Raw genomic sequence first — 12,376 nt, 5'->3', positions numbered from 1 at the left:
GAGATCTTAGCTTGCTAAGGCCAAGAGTGGTGCTTTGCCACTGTTAATTATGATTGATCCTTGGATTCAGGATTAGTAATGCTTGGGAAGCAGCAAGAGAGAGTTCTATTTAAGACCATGCCTCTAATTGAAATATGTTGCCAGCAGTTTTTCTAAAGATTCCTTCATGTTCAATCAGGATAGTTATGTTCAAATTCCCAGATGACTAATCCATTCTCTCTCTGTCTCTCTTTCATTTTATTAGGAATTTCTACATCAAATATGGGTCATTTAATTTAATCACCTGGGGCAAGGGTGGGGGGGGGGGGGGAAGGGTGGTTGAATCGTCTCTCTAGGAAAGCTGGAAATGTCATTTTCCCTGCGTCCCCTGATAGCTTTTATGATGAAAAGTTGCTAGTGGAGTGTGAGAAATTCAGTGTCCTTCCTAGGCATGCATATCTGTCTTCCCAGTTGATCACTCTGCAAAAGGGTACAAAAAAAACCAAAGGTGCCAGTGGCAGAAGCCAGAGAGGAAGGATTAGATGCTTACAGAGCATCCTTTTATATTCATCTTAAGATCAAAGATAATTAGTCTAAAATGAGAACACTGTTTTCTGGGTCCAGAATTCTTATGACAGTTACCACTTCGATGTTTTCTCCAATGGGCTCTTAGAATCTTTTGTTACTTAATATGTTGAATGGATCCCTTTGTTCTGTAGAAGAAACCTAGACTATACTCAGTTCATTTCATTTCCAAGCCTCATTACCCAGAACTGATATACAATCTTTTTATTTGTTTTTAACAACTGAAACAGGTTGGATAGCAAAACTGACATAAACAATTGCCCCAATTCTGTCACATTGGGGTAAGAAATGTCACAAAGTGAGTTTGCTTCCAGAAGAGTTGAACTCTCTGATTTAGTTTCTTTGCAGGCACTACAAGCCCTCAATGGCCAGCAAACTCTGAATCTTGAAGAATTTACCAACTTGGTGTTCCATAAGATCGATACAAACGATGACAGCAAAGTAGCTACTCACCTTGGTCTCACTTTTCTTACCGAGCAGGAGTTAGTGGCAGTGTGCGAGATGCCCCATTTAGACAAAAGCATGAACCTTTCAAGCAAACCCCACTTGTAATATCACTGGGGCTTCATAATTTGACCGGTACAGTGTTCTCCAGTTGATACAATTGAATTGAATAAATATTTATTGACCATATTTACACTTAATGCACAGGGATTGAGACTTTGGTATATATACAGAAGAGTAAAGGGAGATAAAAGGAAAAAAAGTTAGAGAATAGGAGATGAAGGGCCCTCTGCTGTTTGCTCTGGGAATTTCTTTCTACTAGAGGCTTCTCATCAACTTACGAATAAACTTGTTTTCCCTCCTAACTTCAATTATGCCATCTTCTATCAGATTTTTCCTTCCCTTTGGCAGTACATTTCCGGAAAGAGTTGTCCACACTTGCCTCCACTTCTGCTCTATCTTTTCTACATTTCTACTCTTTCTGCTCATTTCTTCAGCTGCGTTTTTTACCTGAAAATCTGGTCTCCTCTTTATCTCAGAGAAGGTGAGCTTCTTCAGAGGTAGGAGTGAGAAGGGAGGGTGTTTGCACCAAATGGCTTTAATCTGTAAACTGGGAGATGAGCATATTTGAGATGGAGGCATCATATCTAGGGATGATCCTTGAGAAACAGAAAGCTTGGAATTGTGGAAAATATGATGTTAGTAAGATTAAAAAGGGGTGGGGTTTCCCTGGTGGCACAGTGGTTGAGAGTCCGCCTGCCGATGCAGGGGACACGGGTTCTTGCCCCGGTCCGGGAAGATCCCACATGCCGCGGAGTGGCTGGACCCGTGAGCCATGGCCTCTGAGCCTGCGTGTCCGCAGCCTGTGCTCCGCAATGGGAGAGACCATAACAGTGAGAGGCCCGTGTACCGCAAAAAACAAACAAACAAACAAACAAAACAAACGAACAAGTCAGTTCATGTGAAAGCTTGCAAGGAACAGATTCAGACCACCCAGAGTTGATAAGGAGGCTAAGTAAAGCTAGAAAAGAACCAGAAAAATGGAGAGAGGAAGGCCCGGTGAGGCCACTGAAAACTTTATTTGGAATATGCATCCGAAAATGGTAATCATCAAACAGGAGAAATGCCAGAGATTTTGTCGTGTTTTGTTTTCATTTTTAATCCCAGAGGGGCTGCAAGATGGCAGGGGTTGGAGTAGAGAGGATAAACCATTCAACCCAGGGTCAAAATCGTTGCTCAAAGGATGAGTATTCTGGAAGTAGACGGAACATCATGAACGTTTAAGACTTAGCATCGTAAGTGAATTTCAAAAGGACAGGTCAAGAATGTTTGAAAATATCCATGGATCCTGCTTGTCGTGCTGGCAGCGGGTGGGGGTTGTTGGGGAATAGGAAAAGTGACTTCCCATAGAGAAGTATGAGGGTGGCTCAGTTTGAGGAGTTGGAAAACATGTTCCAGAAAACAGAAAATTGTGCAGGACTTTTTGTTTCCTATCTGTGCTGGTTCCTCAAGAACAAAGTATAAGGAACCAATAAAATAGGGAATGTAGTTGGAAGGGGCCTAGAAATAGAAAGAGCTAAGTTGAAAAAGGATGCGAATCTGAAAGAGAGAAGGTGTTGGGCTCAGGCAACTGAGGTTACCTGCAATTCGGGAACTAGGATCTTTGACCTGTAAGAGTATCTCAGAAGGAAGAGGATACATTATGATTTCTGGACAGTTTAGAGATCTAATCGCACAATTCATTTCCTCTGATATAAAAACTTATATTTTAAGAAAAAATATTGGCTTTTGTAAAATGAAGATATCAAATAAACTAGTTGCACTCTGGAGTAACAATGAAACTGTTTCTTGGCAAATGCATATACGGAATTAAAACTGATAGAACTTGCTTTTACATGGAAATTATTGGAGACTGTTGTATTATCTCGTCAAGGGACAGCTGGGTCATTCCATGTATCAAGAAAAAAGATGCTAAAATTGTTCTGTTGAACACAGACAGCTCGGTGCACCAGAGGACAAGGAAGAGAAAGTAATGAAGACATAGAGGGCTGATATTTGCAGAAGTGTAAAAGGACTTTGCCAGTATTTGACAGAGGAGAATAAAGTGCTTCACTCACATGTAAAGGGAAAGTGAGCATCACAGAGAATATTTGCAGTTGTACAAGCCTAAGTGTATATACCTCAAATAAGATTTCTGTTGTTATCATTGTTATCGAAACATCAGTGTTGGGAGAAATGGGGATGTTTGATTAGGTGTACCAGAATAGCGTTGCCTATGTGCCAACTTATATCTTTTTTGATTTCTCAAAATAAAAAGCAGCAAGCACCCCACTGGTATCTGGTGATCCAATGAATATTGAAACCAAAGATCCCCAGCACACCCAGATACAACCAAAACAACTTCAGGAACATATATGAAAATCCCAATTTGAATTCCAATTGTCTGCAAAAGAATGACCAACATCAAATCTGTTGGAACAGAAAAATACACAATAGCTGTAGAATTCTAGACATAATTATCATGGTCATTAGCAAATCAAAGTTAGAAGATTAATCAAAAGAGAGGTATAGGGTTAATGCTAAGATAATAAAACGATGAAGAGCCATAAGCTCCATGAGGGCAAGAGCTATTCTGTTTTACGTACTTTGGTATTTCCTGTGCTCTCACACTTTCTGGCACATAATAAGTGCTCCATAAATAGTTGTAAAATGAATGAGTGTCTGATAAGATGTCATATGAAAAGCAAATGAAGAAATAAAGAAGAAACAAGAGCAATATGCAATGCTATCTGTAGGAAGAAAGGCCTCTAGGAGACAAGTTTGGAAATTAACATATACTTGAAAATGCATTGCAAATGTCAAAATATAAACACAGATTGTTTAGCAGAAGTTAATTACCAGTGGAAAGTAGCACTGGGGGGCCAGAGAGAGGTTAAAGGGAGATTCTTTCTTTTCATTACACTTTTCTGTAGGGTTAGTTGTTTTTTGTTTTTGTTACCATAAGCATGTATCATTGCTATAATTCAACAAGTTAGTTTTTATTTTTATTTTATGAACAAAAGCTTCCAGGAAGGAGATCTTGAAGAGAATCACAAGGACAGAAAATTGAAGCTCAACATTCAATATTATTGAAGAATGAAAACAGAAGGGACCTCAAGACAAGTCAGGATACATGATCAAGCATGAAATTCTGCAGACTTTACTTGGAAGTATAGCAATTGGCATGCTACCATGCGCGGCTTAGGAGTCGTTCTTGACATGATTTAGGAAGATTTATAGATACTGTTCACAACCTCAAGAGCAGAAAGTGTCCAGACAACCAAGCGCCAAATAGCCCAGGGACAAAGGAGACTTAAGTGGCTCATAATAATAAACCATGCAAGTGAAAAGAGAGGAAATGAAAGGTTATTGAGCAGATATTTGGAGTAAAAGAAAACAGGGACAGAACATAATGGAAGACCTTTTACTGAGCGACTAACCAGAAAGGCCAGTGTTTTAGACTGGAACACCATGGAATCAAACTGGGAAACTGGGAACTACCAGGAGATAAGACGGAATCAAGTTTCTTTATAGAAGAGAAAAAACTGCAGTGTTTAACACTCTGCTATAAAATACTGCTAAATGCCTCTAGTGCCACCTTGCTAATGAATACAGAGCTTGCCATTTAAAATCCTGCATCCTCCCTTGAAAATCTGGTCATTCTTATCTCCTGAGACACTCCAGTCCCACCTTTGCTAATTTCCCAGCCCCAGCACAAATTTTCATGAGGTTCTTATTTGAAAGAATTGAAAGACAATTCCTTGACACAGGTTGGCTTCTTTTCTAGGTTGACTTCTTTAGAGCAAGAAATGCTAATGTGAGCGTGTACAGTAAATTTTGACTTTTTGGAGGGAAGAGGCAATTTTTTGGTAGTGTTATAAAAACATTTAAGATATTAATGGGAAGAAATACATGATCCATAAATATCAACAAAATAACCAGATTGCAAAAACAAGACTAAAGACAATATTCGAGCAGCTGTCCTATCACCAGTTAAACTGCTGAACTTGGTAGTGAGTAATGGAAAAGCATCCATAGCACTGAACTTCAGAGTCCCCAGGAGTAGCGAATGTGTTCACCAACACAACAAACAGCCCTGAATAACGTGGATATAAATTATGTGCATATGTATATTTCAACATATAAAAACTGTGCAATTCTGAATTATGCCTGACAAAGATTGATATGTGTTTTTAAATAGAAAAAAAAATAATGAAAACTCAGACATGATTTTAGGTCCTTCTGAGTCCCATGATCTCCAGCTCAATCATCTCTCAGCAGCTTCAGCTCTTGGCTGGTCGATCTTTTGATGGGAAGCTTCTGGATCTGCACAGGCAATCCTTTCTAGGGAGACCCAGCAACCAACCTTCTAATTTGTCTGGGCATAAATCCACAGGCAAACTGAAGAGGATTAGGAAGCAATGTGTAAGAATATCAGAAGAAGGAAAGCAATTCGTCAGCCTAGGATTTCTGAGCACCTTCCACATTCACAACCCTGGTTGGCTGTGCTGGTGGGGCCATGTAGTGAAGGAAATGGCAGTTGTAGTCAGGGCTTGATAAATGTTCGGAGAATGAATGAATGAATGCTAAGACTTAGAAGGAAAAGAGCGAGGAAAACTTCAAAATAAGTATTTAGAAATAGTAAGCATCATAAATTGCTATAGGTAGAGGTCGGCTTAATTTGGAAAAGAGAAATTCTTTTTTGGTAAGTGATAACGTGGAAAAAGCAAATATGCAGAGTTCATGGTATTTTGAAAAACGTGATGAAACAGCGAAAAATTCCATCTTTTAAGTTGTTAAAAGAGGAAATATTAAAAGTTGTCATCACAAGAAAAATATTTGTAACTATGTGAGGTGATGGATATTGACTAAACTTACTGTGGTAATCATTTTACAATATATACATATCAAATTATTATGTTGCACCCCTTAAACTAATATGTTATGTCAAATATATTGCAATAAAAAGAATCCCCAAAAAGCATTTTCTTTCTTCTCTTTTCCACATCAGTAACCTGCATTGCTTTTCAACACAGGCAACTATCTCCCAGCACCTTCCGATACAGCTTCTTTCCTTGCCAGCAGTGAGAATGGAGAAGTGTTATTATAACTAAGTGGTCAAAACAGATTTCAGCTCCCCTATCTCCACTCCCACTTCTCTGTTGGTCATGCTGAGTCCCTAGAAGTTTGAAAAATCTTTCGGGTTGTGAACTTAGCAGTGTGTTTTCCCTTTGCAAAGGATGGTTATTCTTCTGTTACTTATGATCCCCTGACTTTCCCTGGGATACATAGGGAATTCTAATCCTACCTGCTGTTACCGGGGTTTTGCACAGACTTCTTTGGCATAAGGAAAACATAAGGAACAAAGATTAGATTTCTCTGTTAAAAAAAAAAAAAAAAAAAAGACAAAACCTATATTAGTATTTTGCCATGGAAACCAAAAGGAAAGTATCTTATGAGAATTTGATGATGTATGCTTTATATTTGAGCCACTGTTGTGGCATTTAGATAGTTGTCTTTATCCATTAAAAAGTACAGGGAGAGTATAACACTTGCTTTCACTTCCTGCTGACTTTCTGCCTCAGGGGCATGTTCCCTAGTTAGTGACTCAGTGTACTTCGCTTGTCCTTGGTTGACCTCCCACCAAGCCACAAACCCTATTACGTACAGTCTCCTTAAGATCAGAAAATTCATCTGTACCTTTCAACTTGAATATGCCCATAATTACAATCCAAATGATTGAAATCGAGAACCCCTCATGCCCAACCCCCAAATGTTGAAAAGTTGTCTTGTAGGATGAGGGTAGTGGGAAACAAGTCAGCAGGTGCCCATGGGTATAAGGCGATAGTTTTATAGCACTGGGCTGGTCAGCATAGACCTAAGGCTTAAGTCAAGGTGATACAATGAGAAATCAAAAAATCAGAAAAGGAGAGGAGAACTAGGGAATGAATAAACGTTTAACCTTCTGCACAGCTTTGGATGGTCCTTGAAATTATTTCCTCAGAGAGAAGAATATTGAAAACAGCCTTGCAAACAGTCATTTCCTTCTAATCTTAGAAGTCTGCAATTTTCATTCTCCTATGACTTGGTCATAGCTTCAAGATTAAAGGTCAAATAATCAATATCGTGTAGAGACGTAAATGTATATGTGAACACAGGTACATTACCTGATGTTCTCAACTCAAAATGAAAAGAGATTTTATTCGTCACCTGTATTTTCACCTAACAACCCTACCATTGAATGCTTTTCTATATAAGGACATTCAAGGAATTGAGAGTCTGGTTGAGATGAAAGGATAAAAAAGACGAATGTCGATAAAAATGCCAGTGAATATATTGTATATGCTAGTGGGTGGTATTAGACAAAGGCTCTTGCTAATTGTTCTTTTACTATTTTATGGGAGAATTGACTTTAGAAGAATTTATCAATGGCATGAAAAAAGAATAGCATCTTCTGGAGGTTGTTTCCAAGAGTTTCGACATTTCCAATGTACTGAAAGTAATCTGTGATGGGAAACAGCCAGATAGACGTAGGAGAGAGGCTTCTTCCAAACCATCTGACAAGGCTTGTCTAGGGAAGGTGAAAATGAAGTGGCTATGGGAACGCCTTAGCCAGCTTTCATTGGATACAAAACTTTCAGTGGAGAAGAAATGTGATTTTCTGTACATACATGCTATTGATTTCAGGTTTTTATTATCATTGGTATCCGCTTATGAATAACCCACTTAAGTCCCACAGAGACTGTCATAAAGATCCTAGACAGAAGCAGTGTTGCTTCTGTTTATACATTAGTCCTCTCTCCGCAGATTAGAATGGGGTGATTAAACTGAAGGATTGCCTCCGTAGCTATCAGTTCAAAATAGAGCTCGCATGTATGTTTTCTTGCCCACCTAAGTTGGTCTGCATCTTGAAATAGAACTGGATTATCTGGGCAGTGTCTCCACAGTTTAGCATTCTTAGACTAAACGTGCATTTGGCACATGTGTTTGCTGCCTCGTGGCTCTTGTCGCATCTGTATATTGTAAGTGACTGAGTTCTGGTCTGTTGAGAAACTTTTTTTTTTTTCTGCCCTTTTTCTCCTCCCCTACTCTGAACGCTGTCTTGAATTAGTAGTAATGTCCTGCTCCGAAGGAAAAGTCTTAAACTATGTAGTAAAAGGAGAAAATTTCCAGCTGGGCAATGAGAATGTTTCCATCTGATTTGTTGAAAATCTGGGTCCAATTGTGCATGAAAATGCGATGCATCATCTGTAATTATTATGCCAGTTGGAGGTTTGATCAGAACAGCAGACAGCCAGGCTGTGCAACAATAAGCACTTGACATTTCAAACAGTCCTGACATTATAGCTCTGACATTTCATTTTTTATATCCTTTCCCAAAAATGAAATGATGAATGGGATTTCTTGATGGGTTAGAACTTTTAAAGTTTTGGGTTCTATATCACAGGCTCATTAGTACCTCTGTCAATGCCATGCTTCTTATGGAAGCACAGTGGAGACTGAAGAGGAGATGTAAGCTGTCTTTATGTTAAAAGCTTCCTAATTACACTTTCAAATTTGGGTTAAAAATACACAACTTAAACTACAAATACAGGAGTGGACTGTCCCTATCTCCTTCATAGTTACAGATGTGGATAAACTATAGATAGAGTTATAGATGAGACACACATGGCAGTAGAAATGAAGTGTAAATGGAGGTAGGAAAGTTATAGGCAAATATATTGATGAAGATACAGATGAAGATCATATAGATGGAAGTAGAAATGTTCTAGGATCTTCCAGTAGGCTTTGAGGAGATTTACAAAGTACATAATGTAATGTAAAATATGTTGAAATAAAATGATCACAGATAAAGTAAGGTGAGAAAAATCATTGCAGCCATAATGCCACAAAGTCCTGCTCATTTGGCGAAGGTGGGCTACCCACTGGACTCTGAGCTCCCTAGCAGTAGAGGTGAAAAGGAAAACATCATTACGGTCTTACCCCAGCATCAGCCCCATCCTGCAGTAGTGGTTGATTTCATTTTTTTTTCACCCACATTCCTCTGAGGCACCCAATATCCTTTCCACATAAAAATGGGTCCCAGTTCCCCCTTCCAGGCTTCTGTGTTCTAATAACCTCAACCCCTTCCCTTTGTTTTCCCAGTCTAGGATGGAAGCTGCTCCCTGCCATTTCTGTGTTACTTTAGTGTCTTCCCTGTGTTTTTCCAGTCCTCCAATGTCTTTTAACCCATTTTTTTGTATTAAATTCTCTCTGGTAAAATAATTGGTGTGTTTCCTGTTTCCCTGACGGGATCCTGACTGATCCTGGGCCCTGACCGATTGAAGGGTCAGTCCTCTTTAGGGTGGGAAACTCACCCCTTCCTTTCCCTGTGTGTACTGAGTCCTTACTCTGGAATTGTGCTGAGTGGGCTTGTTTAATACTAATAGCCCAGTGATGTGACTGTTACCCCCACTTTATGTCTGGTAGCTGAGACTCAAAGAAGTGATCATTTTCCCAGATTATTGCCTGATAGTATCACATGTTACAGGTTGAGCATAACAGGGAAACTGCTGGCAACAGAGCAATGTAGTCAGCAGGACCCCAGCCCAGCACCACAGAGAGGAATATGGAAGGATGGGTTTGGAGCTGAGGGTTTATAGCTTAATTACCAGCACAGATGGAATAGGTGGGACAAGCCCAGTAGACAACTTAAGGACACCTCCCCACCCATAGGTACCATAGTAAGAGCATCCAAGCTCTGCTTTATCCCAGGTCCCATCTACCACTTTATGCTTTGAACCCTGTAGTTCTCAGGTGGCCTCCTCAGGCTCCAGTCACCCTGTTGCCTCCTTGGATTCTCCTCCTCCATTCATCACCCACTTTGGAATCATGACTGGTTTGTCTAATTTACCAGGTTCAGTTTCAGTTTTTTCTTGGATGCTGCCTCTTAGATTTCTAAGCTCTGTTCCATCACTATACCCAGCTCTCACTCCAGATCTACCTCTTCTCAAGTTGACCCAAGGCTTATGGAGGAGAGGTGAGAGCAGTACTCCCTTCCCTTTCCAAAGAATAGCTTTGTTCATCTGTGAGAAGGGTAGGTAAGCCCACAGGGCATACACTTGTCAGCTTCTTAGGAAAATGGGTTTGTGGGTATAGTTGAAGGATGTGAAGATACTAGCTGTCTGTTATTAGAAAACAAATCATAAAATAATGTCTACTACATAGTTTTGCTGAGGATGGTCCTAAGAAGGAGATGAGCTGCAATTCAGGTACAAAAGAATTTAGATTAAATCATGGATAGGTGAGGTCAAAAAAAAAAAAAGCTGGAAAAACAGAACCATATTCTTTCCTTCCAGCCTCCATCTCTTAAGACCATGTCTCCCCAAAGTCATGTTCTTCTCTATGGTTTCTTCTGTAACTTAGCATTGTGACGCTCAGTCCAAGGAAATAGTCCTAATTGAAATATGAGGTCATGTTACTTTAATGAACTGAATATTTTAAAGTAAATTTAAATTCCTCCTTTAGATGATAAGCTTTAATCAGAGCCTCTGCCCAGTGATTTTTTTTTGAATTTTGAATTTTTATTGTATTTATCAGAATTCCATGTGTTTCCCCACTAATGGTTTTACAGTAAAATTTCAGGCAAGGGATCCATGACAAGTAGGGACTGGTGTGTGAAGAACCTCAACAACTTTAACTTCTGAGACTGTCACTCCCATTTATCAAAGGGCAGTAGAATTATAGCATCTAACGAGATCCTAGATCTTCCAATGTATTTTCCTCTTTTTAAAAAATAATTCTTTGATGTTTTGAAGGAAAGTGACTCTATTTTAAGAAGAGAAAAAGATAAAAGGGAAGGTATTAAAGGAGCTAATAATCTTTACCTTTATAAAAATACCCCCCCCCTTAAAAAAGAAGGCTGAAATCCTATCACTCACATCTCTCTACATAAAGATGCAGCAGAAGGAATATGGCCTGTTTCTTTGGCCCAAATATCCACAGAGAAAGGAAATAAGAAGGGAAAAGAGATGAGTGGCAGCTGGCGCAGGATGAGAATGAGCTCTCTAATGCAATTTCTCTTCTTTCTCCTCAAGTCAGAGACTGGTGTGTAGTTGTTGCTTGCCTTGGTTCTTTCTGGCACAGAGAGGGGACACTCCCCCTAGAGAAGAGTCTACTGACATAGAAATGTGGTTTAAAGCAGAAGAGTATGCTTGTGGGGACAGCAGAATGGTTTAGGTGGGGCAAATATTTCCTTCATTTTTCTTTCCAAAATGTATTGGCATAAGTGTAATGGGAAAAGAAATGAGAAAATATGGTTTGTTTAAAATTAAGTATATGTCTGAGAGGCAAATGAAGAGGCCTAAAGGAAGGGTTACTTCATTAAAGAAACAAGATGAGTGCTGGAAAGAACCTGCCTCCTCTGCTCCCTCCCTCACCCACCAAATTTATATTAGAGTAACCTTTAAAATGAAAATGAAATACAGAAAATTCCTGACATTTAAAACCAAGCTACGGTCTTATGCTTGCTGAAGAAACCTAAATCGTTAAAACAGTGTGGACAGGGAGTAGCTTTTTCAATACTCAGAGTCTGTGGGGACAGCTGTAGGTAGGCAAAATTGGACATCCAGACTAAACCCAGGGAATACAAAGTTTTATCAGTAGGATGACTGACAAGATTGAGAAAAATACTTGGGGAGGCAGAATTGCTTGGTGGAAAGAGCAGTGGCCCGGATTCTTGTGACCTTTGACAAGCCATTTACCCCTCTGAGTCTCAGTCTGCTCAGCTCACAAAGCAGTGTGGGTGTGGGGAAAATCTCTGAGGTCCCTTCCACCTTTAGTTTTCTATGATTCCATGACACATTCATAATGCAGGGAATGACACCTCAGTACCTCAAAAAGATTAGTTGCTTAGAAACAAAATTTAAGAGAAAACTTGTTTGACACAAATTGCATGAAGCCCAGATTTCTTTAGACTCATGGCCAGTGAGTTTCAGGTTGCTCCCTGTGGGCTCTATGTTTCCGTTTGTTACTTTGGCGCCTAACCCCTCAATCTGAGTTGCTCCCCATCCTGAATGGAAGGGAAGATAATTGACAGGCTTCCTACAGAGAAGTCACCTGAAAGTCTTTTTCAAAATAAATGTTTTGATATCCCCGATATCCCTGGTGATTCTAATGCATGACCAGGTGTTGAAACCACAACTGCCCACATCTCCTCTCTGAGATACCCACCCCCGCGGTCATCCATCCACACTGTCTCCCAGCATTGATCTTTTTAAGTTCTTTGGAGCCATGGAGTCCTGCATACTTCATTTATAACATACAACAAAAAGATCAGTCTTGCATGTAG

At 39.6% G+C, this 12,376-nt stretch overlaps 1 protein-coding gene across 1 annotated transcript in view; it reads left to right on the top strand.

Moving 5' to 3' along the window:
• GUCA1C (guanylate cyclase activator 1C) overlaps positions 1 to 7,557 on the top strand; it is a 32,029-nt gene extending 24,472 nt beyond the window's left edge. Inside the window, 2 exon segments of the mRNA XM_029213707.1 lie at positions 913 to 1,046; positions 7,452 to 7,557. Coding sequence (XP_029069540.1) covers positions 913 to 1,046; positions 7,452 to 7,557 — 240 coding nt within the window.
• The last annotated feature ends 4,819 nt before the right edge of the window (positions 7,558 to 12,376 follow it).

The sequence above is a fragment of the Monodon monoceros genome, unplaced genomic scaffold, assembly GCF_005190385.1.
Source record: "Monodon monoceros isolate NGI ecotype Baffin Bay Population unplaced genomic scaffold, NGI_Narwhal_1 Super_Scaffold_11, whole genome shotgun sequence".
NCBI classification, from domain to species: Eukaryota; Metazoa; Chordata; class Mammalia; order Artiodactyla; family Monodontidae; genus Monodon; species Monodon monoceros.
This window is presented reverse-complemented; position numbering and strand designations above follow the sequence as displayed.